We start from the raw sequence: 21,553 nt of genomic DNA, 5'->3' as shown, positions 1-21,553 counted from the left end.
TATTAGGTTGTATTACTGAACTTAATATTGATTGTAATAGTCTTCGAATTTATCCAGAAGGATAATGTTCAAAGCTTCCATTTTATGTTTATTTGTATATAAGTCTTCATTCATTGTAATTTTGAATATTGCTTTTGTTGTTTGTCACACCAACCCAGCAAATGTAAATGAATATAGTGAATAAAATTGATCCTTGATTATGCCTTTTTTTCCTCTACAGCTCCACCTAAACCTAAGCTCAAACCAGTTCCAGCTTTAGATAAAAATGGAATATTTAAAGCAACTTCCACAACAATTACAATCAGAATGCCTGTGTGCTACTTCACTGATCAACATGGGTCTATCAAGAAAATCCAAGTAATCGTGACTGAAATAAGAGGTAATTTATTATTCTTTTCTAAGAAATTAAATATAAATACATTGACAAAATGAACCAGACTGCCATGATGAGGTTTGATCAAATCCGTGAAAGTGACCCAGTAGGAAGTCCGTCATAATCAATAAAAATAGTTGATTTCCAGATCAAAAACTTCCAATGAAAAATTATGTACAGTGAAGTATTAAAATTGAATACTCAAAATATTCCCTTTTTTTGCCACTCCTTCAACTTAGTGAACTACAGGAAAGAGAACCAATGCAAGGTAAAGTTACATTCCGATTGTATATCGAATTAGCAGCTTAAATAATTTGTTGAAAAAACCGATATCTGCAGAATATTGGCAAACCTATACAATCCATCTTCCAGGGTGGATTTTGTTGCGATGATCTTCTCAGGAATGTGCATTTATACAACAAGTAGATCTTTATTTATTTCTGTATTGTATGCAAATATAATATTCTATACACTCATACTAAGGCCTTGTGAGAAGGCCACATTATTTACATAGCTGATAATTATGACCATCTTCAATGACGAGATTATCTAAATACTATAATGAAAGTGATTATAACGAAAGACGTGATTAGGAAGATGAGTTAGAATGTATGGTAATTATGGGAAAGATTGAAGGGAAGAAAGCAAGAGGAAGACGAAGACAATTGATTATGAAGACAGCAGCCAGGGAACTGGAAATGAATACCAATGAATTGATCCACTTGACCCGAACCAGGAGTGTGTGTGCCATGGCAGTCAAAGTTCAAACTGGGCACGGCACCCGATGATGATGATGATAACAAAAGTAGATCTCCCTCCTGTCTGCCTTAGGGTAAGTCATTTTAATGATTCTCCTCAACTGGCTCCTACCAGTGGCCATAGAGATCTTTCTTGAGTCAGAATCCACATTCCACTCATCAGGAAATATAAAGAAGTATGATCTTCACTGTGCAAAACATTCAAGGAAACTGTAACAAGCATCAACCTCCGTACAGAGTTGTTTTGGCTTCACTAAAGCCTTCAGCTTTGTCAAAGAAAAAGGGTCTTGCAACAGCCTTCTGAAATTTGGCTTTCTAAGAAATTTCTACATCTTTCTACATCTGCAAACTATGCAAACTATGACCCTAATCTAAAGGGTACATCATAGATCTAATCTAACTGGTGTCAAACAAGGCATTACATCACCAAAATCCTCTTTTCGATCTTCCTATGTGTTTCTGAGTTGGAATATAAATGTGAGGCTTAATGATATAGAAATCATGAAGATATCAGAATTCTGTTGCATGGAATTCCTGATTTGGAGTATGACTTCCCCCTGTAAAAGACCAGAGAAAATTCTGCTCGCCATAGACTCAATCCCACTGCAGAGAGAGTCAAGGAAGTCCCTTTTCATCACCCCAGTGCTCTTCACAGTCTTCTTATGTGCCACTGCATCTCACCTCTATTTGGCCCTCTGTTGTAATGGGCATAATCATTTGCTTACAGTCTTCAGATGACACTTGCATTTATATACACTGAAAGCCAAGCTCTGCTGATACTTCACTGAAACATTCAAAGGGGTGGGCCTCAGACGAAACATCTGAAAGAAAGAAGGTCCTTTGTCAATCTGTCTCCACTACAAAAGCTGAGAAAGGAGGGAAAAATCAAGAAAGAAAATGAGCAGTAATCTAGGCCTCTGAGCCAACCACAAGGAAAACATGCATTATGAATTTAAACAGGAGAAGGAAGAAAAATATCAAACTTTCAAGACCTCCTATAGATTTATTCTTTATCACCAGAACCAAGATCACACCAAGAGCTGGAATTTTTGGCGTACAGGTTTTGAAAATGTTTCATTTCACAGTTTTTATTTTGCATTAATATTGGTTAATTTCTTAACAGCTATGAATGATAAAAATATTTCTACTTGGTATGATGCTTACGTAAAGAAGCCAATGCCATACTTTGCAAATGAAGGCTTTACAAACCCTCCATGCAGCAGGACAAACACACAGAGACGAAGTGCTAGTGAAGAGACGTACACCATTGGAGCTGAAAATTCATGTCAGCACAACGTAAAACAAATTTGCAATGGCCCTCTAAAGAGTGATAAAGAATACCTGTAAGTAAAATTTTTGATATATTGCAACATAATTCTCAGCAGAATAAATGCAGCAATCATTTAGAAACGAGTAGAATTTTGGAACTGCCACATGAAAGGGTACTCTGAAACAGTGCTATGTCCATACATCAGGGGAAAAGTATGTTTGGGGATAGTCGGGTGTGTGTGATGAGGAAAGCAGGAAATGTATGTGGGTCCAGGACAGCAAGCATTCCACTTTTCTACAAATTACCCCAGCATTAGGAAACAAGGTGCCATGGACAATAAAACTGACCATACATACTTATGGACTGAATGGAGACTGAATGGGCAGTGAACCCATGAGCACTACCTCACTACTTTTTATTTTTATTTTTATTTTTATTTTTGCATTACCCATGTGCATGAACTGCTGCCACCAATACAACAAGTTTCACGACATATGCCGACGATTTTAAGCCCGATTCTGATGTTACAGAAGGTGATCACCCAGTCTGCAATAGAACTCCTTATTGTATAGGAGACTACATTGTGAATGCAATATACTAAACTAAAAGGACATATGGTTAAATCACTGCTTGATATTAGAAAGAGTATTTAGGCCCTGGGCCCTAGGTGCTGGACAATTGGGAGGGAAGTGTAAAAGGAAGTTTTGCATTGGAAGGTTTTGTCAAAATGGAAGGGTGAATTGAAATCTGGAGTGAGTGGTCCTTTGGGACTGCTGAAGTGTGTGAGAGTACAGAGGCATCTGAGCGTGGTATTCATTTGGAAGTGTAAGAAGTCAGAGAACAGAATTAGGGAACAAGAACGCCAATGGCAAATAAAATGAGGACAAGGAGGATAGATAGGTAGATAGATACGTTATTGATCCCAAAGGAAATTACAGTGTCAAAGTCGCATTACAAGTGCACAGATATACAAATATTACAAGAGAAATAAGAAAGAGTAAAAAATAAGTTACCTCAAACAGTCAACAGGAGAGGTCATCACTTCCCCGGCTATAGATTGACTGATTATAGAGCCCAATGGCCCAGGGTAAGAATAGCCTCATATAGTGCTCTTTGGAGCAGCGCAGTTACTAAAAGTGCTCTTCTGTTCAGCCAAGGTGGCATGCAGAGAAAGAGAAACATTGTCCAGAATTGCCAGGATTTTTCATAGGGTCCTTTGTTCAATCACAGTCTCCAGTGTGTCCAGTTTGAGTCCTATAACAGAGCCAGCCTTTCTAATCGGTTGATTGAATCTGTTGGCATCACCCATGTTGAAGGCATTGCTCCAGCGCACCACTGCATAGAAGATTGTACTGGTGACAACAGACTGGTAGAACATGTAAAGGAGAAGCCTGTAAAATACTCCAAAGGACCTCAGTTTCCTCAGGAAGTAGAGGTGACCCTGGCTCTTCTTGTGCACAGCCTCTGTGCTGGTGCTCCACTCAAGTCTGTCCAGTTGCACCCCCAGATATTTGTAAGTCCTCACCATCAATAGTAACAGGGAGCAGTGCTGGCTTAGTCTTCCTAAAGTCCATCACCATCTCCTTTGTTTTATTCATGTTGAGCTGCAGATGATTCAACTTGGACACTCTGACAAAGTCTTCCACCAGGGCCCTGTATACATCCTCCATCCTCCCATCCTCCCTTTATACATCCAACTATTGCTGAGTCATCAGAGAATTTCTGCAGCTGACATGAGTCAGTGTTGTATCTGAAGTCCAAGGTAAACAGGTTATACAGGAAGGGAACCAATACAGTCCATGCAGGGCCCCAGTGCTGCTTACAGCCATATCCTACTCTGGTTCTAGGAATGGGGAAAAGTAGTGAGAGCAGAATTCAGGGAATGGACTGGACTTGGTCAGGAGCCTTGTCAACTATGTAAGGTGTCATCCACAGCTGAGAATAAGTCAAATATCTTGGAAATCGCATTGTTGGGAACTGGTATTGGTATCGTGTTATTATTGTCACATGTACTGAGATACAGCAGGAATTTTAAGTTTTGTCAGCTAGCCATGAAGATCATGCAAAACAATTCTTTAAGTATTACAGCTGTAACATCAGTTCTCAAGCGGTAGTATACAAAGACAAGATGGGCCATATTCCATAAATTTACCTAACTATTAACCCTCTGCACACCATGATAAAATAAATGAATGAAATCAACTACATCATGCATTAAACTTAATATTTTGATCAACACAAGCGACCCTGCAGATGCTGGAAATCCAGAACAACATGCACAAAATGCTAGGCAGCACCTATGGAAATTAATGAACAGTCGACGTTTAGGACTGAGACCCTTCTTCAGGACTGAAAAGGAAGGGGGAATTAGGTGGGGTAGGGGAGGAGGACAAGCTAAAAAGTGTTGTGAAGCCAGATGGGTGGGGGAGGGGTGATGAAGAAGGAAGCTGGGAGGTGATGAGTGGAAAAGGCAAAGAGGTAGAGAAGAACGAATCTCATAGGAAAGGAGAGTGGACCATAGGAGAAAGGGAAGGAGGAGAGGAACTGGGGGAGGTGATAGGCAGGTGAGGAGAAGAGGTAAGAGGCCAGAGTGGGGAAATTGAAGAAAAGGGAATAAGGAGGGGGAATAATTGGAGAAATCGATGTTCCTGCACCAGATTAGAGGCTACCTATATGGAATATGAGCGGTTGCTTCTCCAACCTGAGAGTGGCCTCATAGTAGCAGAAGAGGAGGCAAAGGACTGAAATGTCAGAATGGGAATGGGGAGAGAAATTTAAATGGTTGGCCTCCAGGAAATGCAACTTTTTCCAGATGGAACTGACGTGGTTGACAAAATGATGCCCCCAGTCTACATTGAGTCTCACCACTGTAGTAGAGGCCACATTGTAGACATCAGATACAATAGATAATTCCAACAGATTTGCAGGTGAAATCTTACCTCAGCCTGAAGAACCATTTGGGGACTAGAATGGAGGTGTGGGAAGAAGAGAATGAGCATGCGTAGTACTTCTGCCATTTGTGGGATAAGTGCCAGGTTGGAGATTAGTGAGGAGGAATGAATGGACAAGGGAATCACAGAGGGAGTGATCCCTGTGGAAAGCAGAGAGTGGAAGAGAAGGAAAGTAAAGATGTGTTTCGTGGTTAGATCCCGCTGAAGATGGCTCAAGTCACAGAGAAGGACTTGTTGGATGTGGAGGTTCGTGGAGTGGTAGGTGAGGACAAGCAGAACTCTAGCCCTGCTAAGGCAGTGAGAATATGGGGTAAGTGCAGATATCTGGGAAAAGGAGGAGATGTGGGTGAGGGCAGCACCAATGGTGGAAAAAGGGAAAACCTGCCCTTTGAAAACGCAGGACATCTGTGATGTCCTGGAACAGAAAGCCTCAACCTCAGTGCATAGTGGTGCCATTGAGCCAAAACAGACATGATGAGTTAGTTTGGATCACAGGAGTCTAATGTTCTGATATCAGGGTTCACAATGCTATCACCGCTAGAGGCATTAGAATTCAGAGATCAATTTGAGTGTGTTAGGTGAGTTGCTGGACAGTGCAGCTTGATGGGCTGGAAAAGCCTGCTCTGCAGTGTATCTCAAAATAAATATCTGTATACCTATAGCTATAAGACGTTCAGGCTTGCTTTTGGAGTAGACTAATATCATTCATATGTGAGAGTATCATATCCATTTTTTTTACAATTGTGTGAGGAAAAGACTAAAATGTTGTTTCCCACTCAACTTTATTTATCATAATTTTGTCATTTTTCTTAGATTCAAATTTCGGGCAACAAACTTTCAAGACCAATTTACAGATTCTGATTACTCTGATCCAGTCAAAACGCTAGGTAATTCATGCAAAATAGCTTTCTCTTTTCCAGCAGTATTATTGTGTATATTTGAATACTTCATTTACGATGGTGAAAGTATTTAGTGTTGGTCATTGGAGATGATGAAAGGTGTCGATCTTAAATTCAGTTGCTAGAACATAAATATAGTGCTTTAACGCTTGTGCTAAAATGGTGCCACCTCAATAACCTATGCCTGTTCTGTTCATCACCTTTAGAGTGAGAGGTCCTGTTTCCATCCATTATGATCTACATTCTGGTTTCTGCTGATTTCTGATCATACATTCCAGGTCTACTTCTCTAGTAAACAAAATATCGAACATGCTCTGCACATCAATTGCTGCCACAGCATCATTTATATCTAGACATATCACACATACAGAGGTGGTCAAATCAGAGTTGCACTTTACACTATATATATATATATATATAGTTACGTACCCCGTAACTGGGTTGCCAAACCAGCAGAAATGGACCACTTAGCTGGAGTCTGGTTTAACAGAAGCTAATAAAGTTATATTAAAGAAATAAGTAACACAGTACTCTAATCGTAAGGATATAAATGCAGCAGGTTAGCAATGATAAAACACACATGTAAACAGAACTAGGGTAATAGGAATCAATCAAGCTCTATCGCAGTCTAGGGGTAAAATGATCAGTCTCAAGTGACGCAGAGTTCAGTTCAGCTTAGTACAATTCGCAGTAATCGCTGTTGTGCCATTGGAGAGAGAGAGAGAGAGAATATGCAAATCTGATTCAGACAGACCTTTGATGTTCTTCGCAGTTAGCTTTCGGGCGAACCCTTTTAATGCCTTCTGTGGTCACAGACTGTGACCCCTCCGTTCCGGATATGACCGTTCTTCCGCGGTGAACCCGACACCCAGGCAAGGGTGGACACACACACCAGGTTCCCGCCAATCGTACCTTTTCACCCTGTCAGTCTATGGTTGGTTCCCGCGACCAGACCTCCAAACTCTCACCAACTTGTGGGGGCACACTGCTCTGCCAGGGTCTCATTATCTCATGATCTCGTGGTGTGTCGTGCCTTAGCGAACCTGTTCTTTTTATACCCCTGCTGGGGTATCGCCTGTCTATCTAACTTCAGACAGTTCAGGTTCAAAACAACCAGTCTGTCAATATTCTGAAATGTGTTTCTTTCTCGTTAATCTCTCTCTTCTCTCTTATTAGCATTTTGAATGTTTCTCCATTGTCTCCCTTATCTCTCTCATCAGCATCAATCTTCTGATAACTTGGTTTGTCGTCACAATATATACCAATCAACTTTTACAATTGACCTCAGACCTTACGTTCGAACTTCTTGCAATTCTTGCAGAGTTTGAAAGGATAAATATAGGGGTACTGTTTCCTTTTTCCTTGACTGGGATGTCTGATAGCAGCAATCAGAATAAGGTTTCTGCCATTCAGGATTAATTGAAAAAACTGATGCACACAGTGGGTCGTGAATTTTTGGGATTTTCCACCCAAGACTGGTGTGGAAACTCATTCTCTGAGTATATCAAATCAGAGATCAATATATTTTTGAACACAAAGGAAATTGTGGAATATGGAGTTAGTACAGGAAAATAACAGAAGACAAAAATCACCAAGTATCTTAGTGAGAAGTCTGCTCATGCTTGTGTTTCATACACTCTAATTATCATACAATTGTGCCTAAAATTGTGCTATAACATTAAATGGCCCTCATGTCATTTGCAGTCAATGTATTTTACCATTTTCACAGTAGTTTTTAGGCTCCAACGGTTTGTAAATCTCCCCATGCTCAATCCTCATCAATCTACAGAAACATGGAGATATGACAAGAGGATTACCATTTTAAAATTTGCCACAATATACAATTCATTTTTGTCCATGCAGTGCTGAAAACTGCTATTAATCTTCATTTACAGTGCTGATAACAACATTCATTGAAATTTCAATGTTGGCCTGAGAGATTTAAAAACTGATTGCATTATGTTAATACCAAGAGGAATATCCACTGTTCTGTTTATGAGATCAACTTTGGAACTTAAGAGCTATGTGAAAATTGTAAATTTAAGAATCAATGCTAGGCCCAGGAATTAAAAATCATTTTGACAAACAACTGCTTAAGAAACTCAGCTGGTCAAAACCCTATATCAAAACAATTGTATATTCAAAGTTCAAAGGAAATTTTATTATCATACATATATGCCATTATATACAACCCTGAGATTCATTTTATTGTGGGCATACTTAATAAATCTGTAGAATAATAATCATAACAGAATCTATGAAAGACCACCTAGCTAGGGTTTGACCACAGTGCAGAAGACAACAAACTGTGCAAATACAATAAAAATAAATAATAAATAAGCATTAAATCTTGAGAACATGAGATGACGAGTCCTTGAAAGTGTGTTCATATTATAGCAGAGATTACTAAACTAAATGGAAAGGCATTGGTTTTGATAGTGCATACCAATCTGAGTGATATTCTGGGTTCTGCAAGCCAAAACCCTGCAACGCTACTAAGAAAGCACTTTAATTTTGATTACTTTGGTATATATTGGAGAACTTCGAGCACAACAAACTTTTCACTAGTTACTGTAAAACATAGAAAATAATGTCCGTGTAATTGTTAGAGTAAAACTGACAAATATTATTGTCCTACTAACCTAGTTTGTAATCTTTATTTATTACAGAATTAATTCCACAGCATTTTCAGTATTACTTCTTCAGTGGGAATATTGATGTATAAAACTATTAACTATAGCTACCAGATTTTGTACTAGAGTGTTAATTAATCATTTATTCTGATTTTTTAAAATCTTAATCATTAGGAAGATAGGTTGTATCACAAGAATCGGGTTATGAAATGGTTAAATTGTTTATACAGGACACAGATTTCACTGAGTTTAATGAACCTGTATAAACAAAGCTTTGTTGCTTCATGCAGTTCAAAGCAACTAATGATGGTGAAACAAGAGTCCTGTGTTTTCCTAATTTTGCTTCCAATTATTTTCTGCAGTTCTTTGATTTTGTTGGTTCATTTGTTTTACTCTTCAAGGACTTTAATGATTTTTAAAAAGTTAGCTGATTTTAGCAGCTATGTTACAATATGCTATAAAAGTGTACACTTTCCATAAATCTTTCACCAGGATTTTCTCCTGAACTAGGATTACATTTCACTTCCTAAATTATGGTTTAAATTTACGTGATTTTGATTCCTATCTAAGCAAATGCATTCTTTATCACTTCATTAATGAGGAAATTCACTGTACTTGTATCTACCAGAAAATTTAATGAGATCTTGAGATCTGTGAAAGTATATCATTTACACTTTCTCTGCTGGACAAATGCCTGAAGTGAGCATTTTGAGCCCTAGAGTTTATTCCACTTCCTTGGAGAACTTGACAGTTAACAACCTCTATCCTATCGACTAATGGCAAGAATACCAACCCAACAGCATTCCTAGGAAATCAGTGGGATTTACAAAATCCAAGCTTTACTTCTAGAAAGCAAATATGTTTCTCATTCGGAATATTACTCATCTACTCCAGGAAGATGTCTGAAACATTGTTTGGCAGATTATTATCTTTTAAAGACAAAATGTATTTCCAGTTTTGAAAAAAATCAGATGTGATACTAGTCTTCAAAGTATAACTCATTATTCTATATAAATAAGGTGCAATTATAAGTAATAAGGCTATTAGTGGAACTGTAGTATAAAGAAGCAGTACTGTTGGATAATTGTAATTAGAAACATTAAGTATTTTTCTAACGTGTTCTTGATTTTGCAGCTGAAGGTTTGTCGGGAAGAACGATTGAAATAGTACTTGCAGTGACTTTGTGTGTGCTTTCCATCATCCTCCTTGTGATTGTTGGGTATGTTATTGCAAGGTAGGATGGATAAATCTTATAGATGCTCAAACTTATTTCAATAAAACTAACTTACACTGGAATTATTCTGACAACTTCAGTGTATTGTTAATCAAAATACTGCTATTAATTTAGGGATACTATTTAATTAGTCACAGAATTTCTCTATGTTAATTTGTACTATTGCTTCAAAATATATAAGAAGCTTGAAAATACTCCAGCTCTCAATCTTGCTCCAAGTTTCTTTTAGGCAAGGAAATGTCCTCAGTATTTTTACATCGTTTTGTCAGAATTTAATTTGTATTGGAGTGCAAATTTCTTCCAGTTTGTGTCTCCTTGAAGACAAAAGAATTGTTTGCTGTATTTAATAATCTTCCATGTCTGTGTTCTTTATTGCTTGTGTTGGTAATCCATAAACAGAATAAGACAGAAGCAGAAGGAAGGTGGCACATACTCTCCAAGGGATGCAGAAATTATTGACACTAAATTCAAACTGGACCAGATGATTGCAGTGACAGACCTAGAGCTAAAGGAGGAGAAGCTGACTCGGTGAGCTTCAGATGTGCAAGTAACCAAAGGGTCCTGACCCTATTCTGACCAGTGCTCGTTTGGAAGTGTTTGCAGTGCTGATATTTACCGAGGTCACTCAATTCCTTTTCAGAAGGCAAAATCTCATCTTTCAGCCACTTCACACCAAAAACAGATGAAGGACTTCCTTGAGCATGAAGCAACCCAGCAAAATATTGTTTCTGCTTAAAAATGGGATGTCCCTAGATTTGAATGGATATATAACATTGTTTTAATAATTGATTTAACATGATGCTTATGCCTCATTCTTGAATCGATCTAAGTCTTAATTGGTCAAAAATATAATTTTTCCAAGCTTAATCTGAAAAGTGTGAGTTTCAGAGTGTACCTCAACGTGTAACAACTTGTGCCATTATCTTCTTTCTGTGCCCTGACCTAAAATTGAGATTATAATTTACTTATTAAATGTGATTTTCTTTATAAGTTCCTTAATTCTACAAGGAAGAATTCAGATAAATAAAATAAAATTGAAACTGAGTATCATACAGTTTGTTAAGTTGAATAGAACATTTGGGTTACATGTTTTCATTGAAAACAGTGATCAAAATCATGGTAGTACAGTGGTTAGCACAATACTTCGTTCAATTCCCACCACTGCCTATATGGAGTTCGTACATTCTCCCAGTGACCATGTGGGTTTCCTCCATGTCTCCAGTTTCCTCCCACAGTCCAAAGACGTACTAGTTGGTAGGTTAATTGGTCATTGTAAATTGTCCCATGCTTAGGCTAGGATTAAATCGGGGGGATTGCTGGGTGACATTGCTCAAAGGGCCAGAAGGGCCTATCCCACTCTGTATTTTAATAAAATTTAAAATATATATATTAAAATAATTAGGAATTTAGTACCTAACAGATTATGTTGGAGAATGCAACATTTGAAATATTTATGGTTTTTAATGGTGAGAGTAATCTATAAGTTAATATGGTGAGACTGAATGGTAAAAATCAAATTTATTGGCCTAAACATTTAAGCATTCGTTCTAATACAGATTTTTTTTTGGAAACCCAAGTTGAGGAGGAAATATACATGGTACCATGCCAAAAATCTGGTGCCCAGACTGAAGCACGTGTTTCTGATATTCTTTTTCTGGTGATATGTTCCCCCTGATTGTTTTACAAATCGAATATCTGATGACTGTCTCCTGATAGCCCAAAATCAAGATTTAATTTTTGCTGATACCTGCACCCATAGCACTGAAGGTGCATGCCTTCTTCCCCTACAAAGATTAGGATTCAGAATTATAAATTTAGATCATCTTTTCAGCTCCAAATATGCATTGAAATCTTGCCATTGTTAAAATTCTATCCCTATTCTTATGAAACTCCCCAGTGTGGTCTAGATGATCCAGAAAATAGTTGTTCAGCTTGTGTTGTTCATTCACCCTCATGGTGGATTGAACTCTCATCACTGGGCTGCCATCAATGGTGAGTCCTGTCACCATCCATTGAAGGAGTTCAAAAGCCTACTTCATTTAGAATGGAGGTCCATTTGTAAGCCTGTACATTATGGATCAGACACAAATTGTCCATGTATGCAGGTGCCATTCATCTTCCTGTGAATAGAATTTGAAAATGTCAGAATTAAAATGCATATTTGGGGAAGTTTCTTTCCATATTGAATCAGCAAATATAATGCAGACTTATTAGAGTTAATAGAATCAAGTACTTTGTACTTCTACAATTTAATTCACGATAAAGCCAGAGAAAACGCTGAAGCAGAAGAAGTAAAATAAATCCAAAATTCGCTGAACACCTACGCTCTGTCCGCCAGAGAAAGGAGGATCTCCCAGTGGCCACACATTTTAATTCCATGTCCCATTCCCATTCTGATATGTCTACCGACAGCCTCCTCTACTGTAAAGATGAAGCCACACTCAGGTTGGAGGAACAACACCTTATATTCCGTCTGGGTAGCCTCCAACCTGATGGCATGAACATTGACTTCTCAAATTTTCCTAATGCCCCACCTCCCCCTCATACCTCATCCGTTATTTATTTATATACAAACATTCTTTTTCTCTCTCTCCTTTTTCTCCCTCTGTCCATCTCACTATACCCCTTGCCCATCCTCTGGGCTTCCACCCTCCCCTTTTCTTTTTCCCTAGGCCTCCTGTCGCATGATCCTCTCATATCCCTTTTGCCAATCACCTGTCCAGCTCTTGGCTCCATCCCTCTCCCTCCTGTCTTCTCCTATCATTTTGGATCTCCGCCCCCCCTCCCACTTTCAAATCTCTTACTAGCTTTCTTCAGTTAGTCCTGATGAAGGGTCTTGGCCCGAAAGGTCAACTGTACCTCTTCCTAGAGATGCTGCCTGGCCTGCTGCATTCACCAGCAACTTTAATGTGTGTTGTCTAAAATTCAATGTTTCTTAATCTTCTTCCTGGGCCCTTAGCTCCCAGTGGAGCATAGGCCATCGATACTCTCCTGACCACCCCCCCCCCCCATTCGAAGTCGATGGTCTGGTTGGAGTTCATCAATGTTTTTGCAATCCACTATATCCACTGTACAGGGAATTGGCCTCTACAGCTTCACCACGGACCTGTGGGCCGGCCTTACCCGTTCCCACCTCTCACGACGGGGACGTAGGGTCAGACTTTGAGAGGCAATTCAGCGTTTCCAAGGTTATACAACTAGAGTTTACCTGAGATAATAGAGTTCTACTACCTACAACTTTGAATAGTTTAAACTTAAAATATGAACTTAAATTTTCCGTAAAGGTTTATGTGCATATTTGCATCTGTAAATGCTCTGTAAATTAACTATTACTAAATCAGTAAAAGAGTGGCCCTGTTCTGCAGCATGAATGTCATACATCTGGTGTGGTAATGTGTATGTCATGCTGGTGCAGTGTTGAAGATTTGCTTGTGTGGAAGCAGCATTCAGTTCATTGGCTTGCTGACAACAGTACCCGCATGTTTCAAACCACTGTTCTAACTGTACACATAAAAATCTGACAGCATGCCTGGCACACTGGCTTTCAGGTTCAAAATTCTGGTTGCCTCTAAACTAACATTCTGATGGCTCCTTTCTCCCAGTTATTCCTCGCTATTCTTTAGACGCAAGGAGATTTATGTCATCCAGTAAGTAAACTATTCAGTCTATTAAGAGTGCTGTTGTCCTGACAAGGCATAACACAGGCAAGGAGTCAACTGTTTTGTGTCCCTGCCAATGTCCTATCAGTTCCTTATCATCCCATATTTCATTAAGAATCAAATAAAACCAAGCTACCAAAGTTCAAAGTACATTTATCATCAAAGTGTGTATACATTATATAACCTTGAGATTTGTCTCCCAACAGACAGCCATGAAACAGAAAAATCCATAAAAAAAACCAAAACATGAAGCAATAAACACTAATGTATAGCGTTCTGAACTGAAGTTCACAAAGAGAATATGTCCACAGGCTCTTTCTAGATTGCGCACGGAGCTGGGTAGATGTCGCCGAGCAGTGAGCCAACCCTTGCCTCAGCTCCCGACACCCTGACCTTTTCAATCTGGCCCGGTACCCAAATCATCGTCTAAACATTGGATTCATTCGCTTCGATGCACTCTGGGATCTGGACCCAGCCACCTTGATTCGGCCTCTACCTGACCTTTCTGATTCAGCCCGGCACTTAAATCGTTCGAACCTTGGGTCTTCCTCGGTCTTGGAGCCAATAGGCTGTCACGCCTCGCTTCGGCTGTGCCACGTCAGATTGCCTCCATGTTCAAAAGGGAGATACAGTACAGACTATTGCTTGTGATGATTATTTGCCAGAAATAGAGTGATTAGCAAAGCATTCTGTGGTCTTCCTTGTTTCGTTAGCCACCAGCCAGAAGTCACTGAGATTCACCAGTGACATCTTAAGCTGGAAAAAAAAACACGTCTTTAGAGCGTTGACACATTGTTCTGCAAGCTAACCCTAAGCCACATAGTTCTTTATTTTGTTTACAAGTATCACTGCTCAATTCTAATTGCTCAGTTCTTTCTAAGTTTCTGAAGTCTGTTTTGTTGTGAGCTGAAAATTGCAGAGTTCAACAACTGATTAAAATGACTCCCATTTGTTACTTGAGCCTAGGGAATACAATTCTTCGCTGGATACACAGAATGGAAAGTTTCCTTGTTCATGGTAATTGATTGTAATTGATTACAATTGGTTATTTTGCCCCTGTCTCAAAGGTATGAAGTCTTGGACATAAAATGCATTTTGTAGGAATTGACAAAGTTCTACTCAAGCAACATTAGTAAAAGCCAACATACCAATGTAATTAGCACCCATGGCTGTAAGCACCACACATTCAGAAGGGTCCAGGCAGTGCATATGAAAATGTAATACCAAAGGGGTTTTAGCCTTTAGGTAGAGACTTTGTGCAAGATAAGGACCTGGGACCTTAGGAAACTTTTTCAAGAAATGCTATTCTTTTATTTAAAGTTTTAAACAATCATTGAATTTCCAACATTATTTTGTGCCTTAAGATTTACCTTGAGTGCTATGTTTAAAGTAAAAATATATTTTAGATCTTTGATTTTAAAACACCATCTATCTTATTGCTGTAAAAACTTACAGAAGCCTATAGAAAATCCATCAGATTGTAAAATCATGCAATAATTGTTTGTTATGCTTTTGGTGCTATTCGATTGATATGAGGCGTATACTGCCTTTGCTCAACAATGCAACAGGTTGATGTTAATTATATTTGATAGTGGGAAACTAATTACACATTTAGCAGTCTGAAGGAGGTAGACAAAAAGTTGAGGAAGGAGGTGAATTTGTATGTTTTAGAGAAGTTGTGCCATTAGTAGAGGTTGGTAGCAACTTCACTTTTAGCAGTTTGTAACAATCTTCCAACAGATTGAAGACTACAGAAAGAACTATACAAAATTACAAGGGGTATAGATAGGGTAAATGCAAACAGACTTTTCTTCCACTGAGATTGGGTGAGACTACAGCTAGAAACCATGGGTTAAAGGTGAAAGCTGAAAAGTTTAAGGGGAACATGAGGGGAAACTTCTTCACTAAGAGGGTCATGAGAGTGTGGAATGAGCTTTCAACACAAGTGGTGCATGTGAGCTTGACTTCAACGGCTGGATACGTGGTAGGAGTATGAAGGGCTATGGTCCCAGTGCTGGTTGATGGGACTAGGCAGTTTAAATGGTTCAGCATGGACTAGATAGGCCAAAGGGCCTGATTCTGTTCTGTACTTTTCTATGATTCTATGACTCTATCCATAGACACCAAGTACTGCAGATGTTGGAAACTGGAGTGAAAAATAAACTGCAGGAGGAACTGATGCAGTGCCTTGACCTGAAGCACTAACTATCTCTTTGCCTCCACAGAGGCTGCTTCATCCACTCATTTCTTCCAGCATTTTAGTTTTTGCTATGGCAAGATCCTTTTATTATTAAGTTGCAGTGCCTGGCCTACAGTTCTTGAATCTAGAGGCTTGTTCTAGAGAGCATCTTCCTGGCATGTCTTCATGATGTTCTCTTGTCCTCTTCCATGAAATGTAATTTGAAAGTAGTATCTCATATTCAATAGAATGAGAATTTAAAAAGAATTGGAAAGAACATTTAAACTTAATACAGAGTAAAATGTGACTAATGATTGAACTCTTACAGGTTTTAATACTGTAATCTTACAAATACCTGGTTAATGAGTTATTTAATGTTACAAATAAAGTTTAACTAACTATTTAAGTTAAACACCAATTGCTCTTCTAAAAAAAGTGCAAATCCCAGAATTTACTCCAAAAAGTCTATTCTTGGTAGACGAAATCAGTCCTGCAGTACACGGGCCTAAATGGTTTGAAACATTTCCACTGTCAAATCATATGAGTCACGTCTGTTAGGGTCTTCTGAATGCACAAAGATAAGAATATAAGATCATAAGAAATAGGAACAGAAAGGCTATCTGGTCTGTCGAGACTAATCTGCTGTTTAGCAAGAGAGTGCTGATCTGTCTGTGGATTCAGCTCCACCTACCTGCTTTTTCTCCATAAACCTTAATTTCACTTGCAATGCAAAAATCTATTTAACTGAATCTTAAATACATTTAATACGGTAGCCTCTACTGCTTCCCTGGGCAAAGAATTCCACAGATTCATTACTCTCTGGGAAACACAGTTTCTCCTCATCTCCAACTTGTTACTGGAGACCCTGGGAGCTGCCAAAGTCAAGGTCAAAGCTCTCAGGAGCTGTTGAAACAATATTTGTTTAACAATAAGGTGTAATATGCATATGAGCAAGGCGGTACCTACATTTGAATATTGCTGGAATTACGGATCCTCTGCATCTTTTGTGTTGATGATTTCTTGCTTCAAGTGCTCCTGAGGTCTTTGGCCTTGATCTTGGCTGTTCCCAGAATCTCTGGGCTCCTTTTCGTTGATGCCCAGGGCCCGTTGTTAATTCACCCAGTCCGGAAATCAGACTCATTCGTTTCTGCAGCAGACCCTTATACCAAACCAATCAAATCCCCAGGTTGCAGCATTGATCTGCAGTGCACTAGAGAACGTCGACTGATAAATGTTTACGCAAATGACTGCTCAGGAATCATGTAATGACATCACTGGAATGCTTAAGAAAAAAGTATAGAAGGACTTTTTTCATATAAGCTGCTCTCTCCTCAGAATCAAATGTGCCCACAAACATTTATGCTTATACTTAATTTATAAAAACAACGTACCCAGGACATCTTCAGGGAGCAGTGTCTCAGAAAGGCAGCGTCCATTATTAAGGACCTCTAGCCCCCAGGGCATGCCCTTTTCTCACAGTTACCATCAGGTAGGAGGTACAGAAGCCTGAAGGCACACACTCAGCAATTCAGGAACAGCTTCTTCCCCTCCGCCATCTGATTCCAAAATTGACATTAAACCCTTGGAGACTACCTCATTTTTTTTTAACATACAGTACTTCTGTTTTTTGCACGATTTTTGATCTATTCAATACATATATATGTAATTGATTTATTTATTTATTATGTATTGCATTGAACTGCTGCTGCCAAGTTAACAAATTTCACGTCACATGCCAGTGATAATAAACCTGATTCTGATTCTATAAAATTATTAATTTTCTACAGTTTTGTCTGTTAACTCGGCAACTATTTTTGTTAATTTTATCCTGCACTTTAGATAAGGTTTTTTGGATTACAGAAATGAACATTGAATACTATGTACCCATAATACATACATAATACGTTACCTAATGAAATAAAAGTATACAGTTTATAAGGCAATAATTTTTTCAAGCTAAGTGACTTGGAGTATTGTGCTCAGTTCTGGTAAGTACACTACAGAAAGGAATTGGTTGTGATGGAGGAATGGCAGAGGAGATTCAACTGAAAATTGGCTGGATTAGAGGACTTTAGATATGAGGAGAGATTAGATAGCCTAAACTCGTTTTCCCTGGAGTGAAGGAGGCTGAGAGATGATCTGATTGATGTATAATGTTATGACAGGGAGATAGTCAAAATCCATTTCCCAAGATAGGTGTGTCAAAGGCAAGAGTGCAGGGATTTCAGTTGGGAGGGAGTTTTAAAAGGATCTGAATGGTACATCTTGTACACAAAGAATGGTTGGCTTATGGAACACAATGGCAGATGAGGTGGTAGAATTAGATTCAATTACTGCATTTAAGTGGCACCTTGACGGATACTCAATAGGCCAGGTATTGAAAAGTAGATTCCTAATGGAGGCAAATGGGATTAACATAGGTGAGCAAAAGAGTCAGCGTGAATATGGTGGGCCAGAGGGGCCATTTCTGTGTTGTACCACTCAACAACTATGAATTACTGCACAACACAGTATTTGAATAAAGCAAATAGGACATAAATAATTAAATTGCCTGATTTAATAAGAATTTTTAAGAGATGTTTTACTCTGGTAAAAGTCTGAAGTAAAATCATAAATTAATCTTTTTTATTTTTATGTACTGTGCTGCTTTATACAGTGGCCTGAGTAATTTTTAACTTTACTGATGTATTTTACAACTAGATGGACATTACAGAGTTCAATATGCTGGTTTCTTTCATTTTTAAAAAAGGAGGGAGAGAGAAACCGGGGAATTATAGACCGGTTAGCCTAACGTCGGTGGTAGGGAAACTGCTGGAGTCAGTTATCAAGGATGTGATAACAGCACATTTGGAAAGTGGTGAAATGATCAGACAAAGTCAGCATGGATTTGTGAAAGGAAAATCATGTCTGACGAATCTCATAGAATTTTTTGAGGATGTAACTAGTAGAGTGGATAGGGGAGAACCAGTGGATGTGGTATATTTGGATTTTCAGAAGGCTTTTGACAAGGTCCCACACAGGAGATAGGTGTGCAAACTTAAAGCACACGGTATTGGGGGTAAGGTATTGGTGTGGGTGGAGAATTGGTTAGCAGACAGGAAGCAAAGAGTGGGAATAAACGGGACCTTTTCAGAATGGCAGGCGGTGACTAGTGGGGTACCGCAAGGCTCAGTGCTGGGACCCCAGTTGTTTACAATATATATTAATGACTTGGATGAGGGAATTAAATGCAGCATCTCCAAGTTTGCGGATGACACGAAGCTGGATGGCAGTGTTAGCAGTGAGGAGGATGCTAAGAGGATGGAGGGTGACTTGGATAGGTTGGGTGAGTGGGCAAATTCATGGCAGATGCAATTTAATGTGGATAAATGTTAAGTTATCCACTTTGGTGGCAAAAATAGGAAAACAGATTATTATCTGAATGGTGGCCGATTAGGAAAAGGGGAGGTGCAACGAGACCTGGGTGTCATTATACACCAGTCATTGAAAGTGGGCATGCAGGTACAGCAGGCGGTGAAAAAGGCGAATGGTATGCTGGCATTTATAGCGAGAGGATTCGAGTACAGGAGCAGGGAGGTACTACTGCAGTTGTACAAGGCCTTGGTGAGACCACACCTGGAGTATTGTGTGCAGTTTTGGTCCCCTAATCTGAGGAAAGACATCTTTGCCATAGAGGGAGTACAAAGAAGGTTCACCAGATTGATTCCTGGGATGGCAGAACTTTCATATGAAGAAAGACTGGATGAACTGGGCTTGTACTCGTTGGAATTTAGAAGATTGAGGGGGGATCTGATTGAAACGTATAAGATCCTAAAGGGATTGGACAGGCTAGATGCAGGAAGATTGTTCCCGATGTTGGGGAAGTCCAGAACGAGGGGTCACAGTTTGAGGATAGAGGGGAAGCCTTTTAGGACCGAGATTAGGAAAAACTTCTTCACACAGAGAGTGGTGAATCTGTGGAATTCTCTGCCACAGGAAACTGTTGAGGCCAGTTCATTGGCTATATTTAAGAGGGAGTTAGATATGGCCCTTGTGGCTACGGGGGTCAGGGGGTATGGAGAGAAGGCTGGGGCGGGGTTCTGAGTTGGATGATCAGCCATGATCATAATAAATGGCGGTGCAGGCTCGAAGGGCCGAATGGCCTACTCCTGCACCTATTTTCTATGTTTCTATGTTTCTATTTCTAATAGTGATGCCAGCCTATACAGCAGAAGTTATGATAATATTTATCTGTATCAATATACTTTTAAATTTCAGAACTTTCTCTTGCTGCCAACAAAACAAATTTAGTGGATGTGCAGTTTTTTGACAAACCCTTGAACTATATTGTAGTTATGGAAAACAGGGATAATGTTTATGGCCATAACAAATTTAATAAAAAGTCATTATGTGCCCAGCTGCAAGATTCAGCTATAAAATTGCTTGAAGTAAAATTAATACTCTAAATGTGAAATGCATATTTAGAAAAAACATTAAAATATATCATGAGAACATCTGTGAAAATGGACAGGACAGTAACTTATATGGGTTTTAAAGGGTAGAACCTTACAAAAATTCTAAAGTTTAAAAAAGTGCATAAAATTCTATAGTAATTAAAGGTGGTGTTCCAGTTACAAGAGCACATTAGGGATTCTTTTTTTTTGGAAATGCAGAAAGCTTAGAAGTCCTAAACATAAATATAGTGGCCCTGAAGTTCCTGCAGTAAAAGCTCTAGTTGTGTCATTCAGCATTCACTCTGTAGAAACCTTTCAGATCAATGGAGAAAAACTCATTTGTTAGGCAGTGGGTGCAGGTACCACTTAGGTTGCAACTGATCTACCAATTTTCCCATCCTTGCCACAATCTTCAGTATCCATCCATTGTCGGATCTTTCAAGGGGAAACCCACTTAAATCCAACCATGCTACACTTGATGCGCTGGAGATTGAGCAACGGAAAATGCAAAGGAGATTTACCAGGACGCTGCCTGGATTTGAGAACATGTCTTATGAGGAAAGGTAGAGCAGTCCAGGACTTTACTCTTTTGGACCATAGTGGGATGAGAGACAACTTGATAGAGGTGTATAAGATTATGAGAGGTATTGAGTGGATAGACAGAAATCTTTTTCCCATGGCAGCAATGGCCAATACCAAAGGATATCCATTTAAGGTGAGTGGATTAAACTTTAGGGAAGATGTTAAAGATAGATTTTTTACATAGAGAGTGGTGGGTGCCTGGAACGCACTTCCAGGAATGGTGACAGAGGCTGACACAATGGGGCACTTAAATGTCTCTTGGATATGCACATGGATGTAAATAAGGTAGAGGGTTATGGGTTGTGTAGGAAGGAAGGATAAGGTTGATTGTTTATATTGGTAAGTTTATATTGGTTGGCAAAACATCGTTGTCCAATGGGACTGTACTGTAGTGTACTGTTCTATGTTAAAAAAATTCAATGACAAAAAATAAATGTTAGACATGAATAATTAATAATGAAAACTACATTGCTTAATGTATGCTCTAGTTATGTCTCATACTGACTTTACATCTTTACATAACAGTTTTTAGGAAGTAATCATCAGATGCATTAAAAAGTGAATGTGATCTCTTTTCTATTT

At 38.9% G+C, this 21,553-nt stretch overlaps 1 protein-coding gene across 2 annotated transcripts in view; it reads left to right on the top strand.

Annotated features, from left to right (window-relative positions):
- Window positions 1–21,553, top strand: part of ptprq (protein tyrosine phosphatase receptor type Q) — a 184,360-nt gene that overhangs the window by 142,348 nt on the left and 20,459 nt on the right. For both annotated transcript variants that reach the window (XM_063057759.1, XM_063057758.1), the window contains exons 46-50: window positions 221–379; window positions 2,255–2,474; window positions 6,166–6,239; window positions 10,019–10,118; window positions 10,518–10,646. In XM_063057759.1, coding sequence (XP_062913829.1) covers window positions 221–379; window positions 2,255–2,474; window positions 6,166–6,239; window positions 10,019–10,118; window positions 10,518–10,646 — 682 coding nt within the window. The remainder of the gene's footprint in view (window positions 1–220; window positions 380–2,254; window positions 2,475–6,165; window positions 6,240–10,018; window positions 10,119–10,517; window positions 10,647–21,553) is intronic.

The sequence above is a fragment of the Mobula hypostoma genome, chromosome 9 (assembly GCF_963921235.1).
Source record: "Mobula hypostoma chromosome 9, sMobHyp1.1, whole genome shotgun sequence".
Lineage (NCBI taxonomy): Eukaryota > Metazoa > Chordata > Chondrichthyes > Myliobatiformes > Myliobatidae > Mobula > Mobula hypostoma.
Note: the sequence above shows the minus strand (reverse complement) of the source record. Positions and strands in the feature narration are given on the sequence as shown.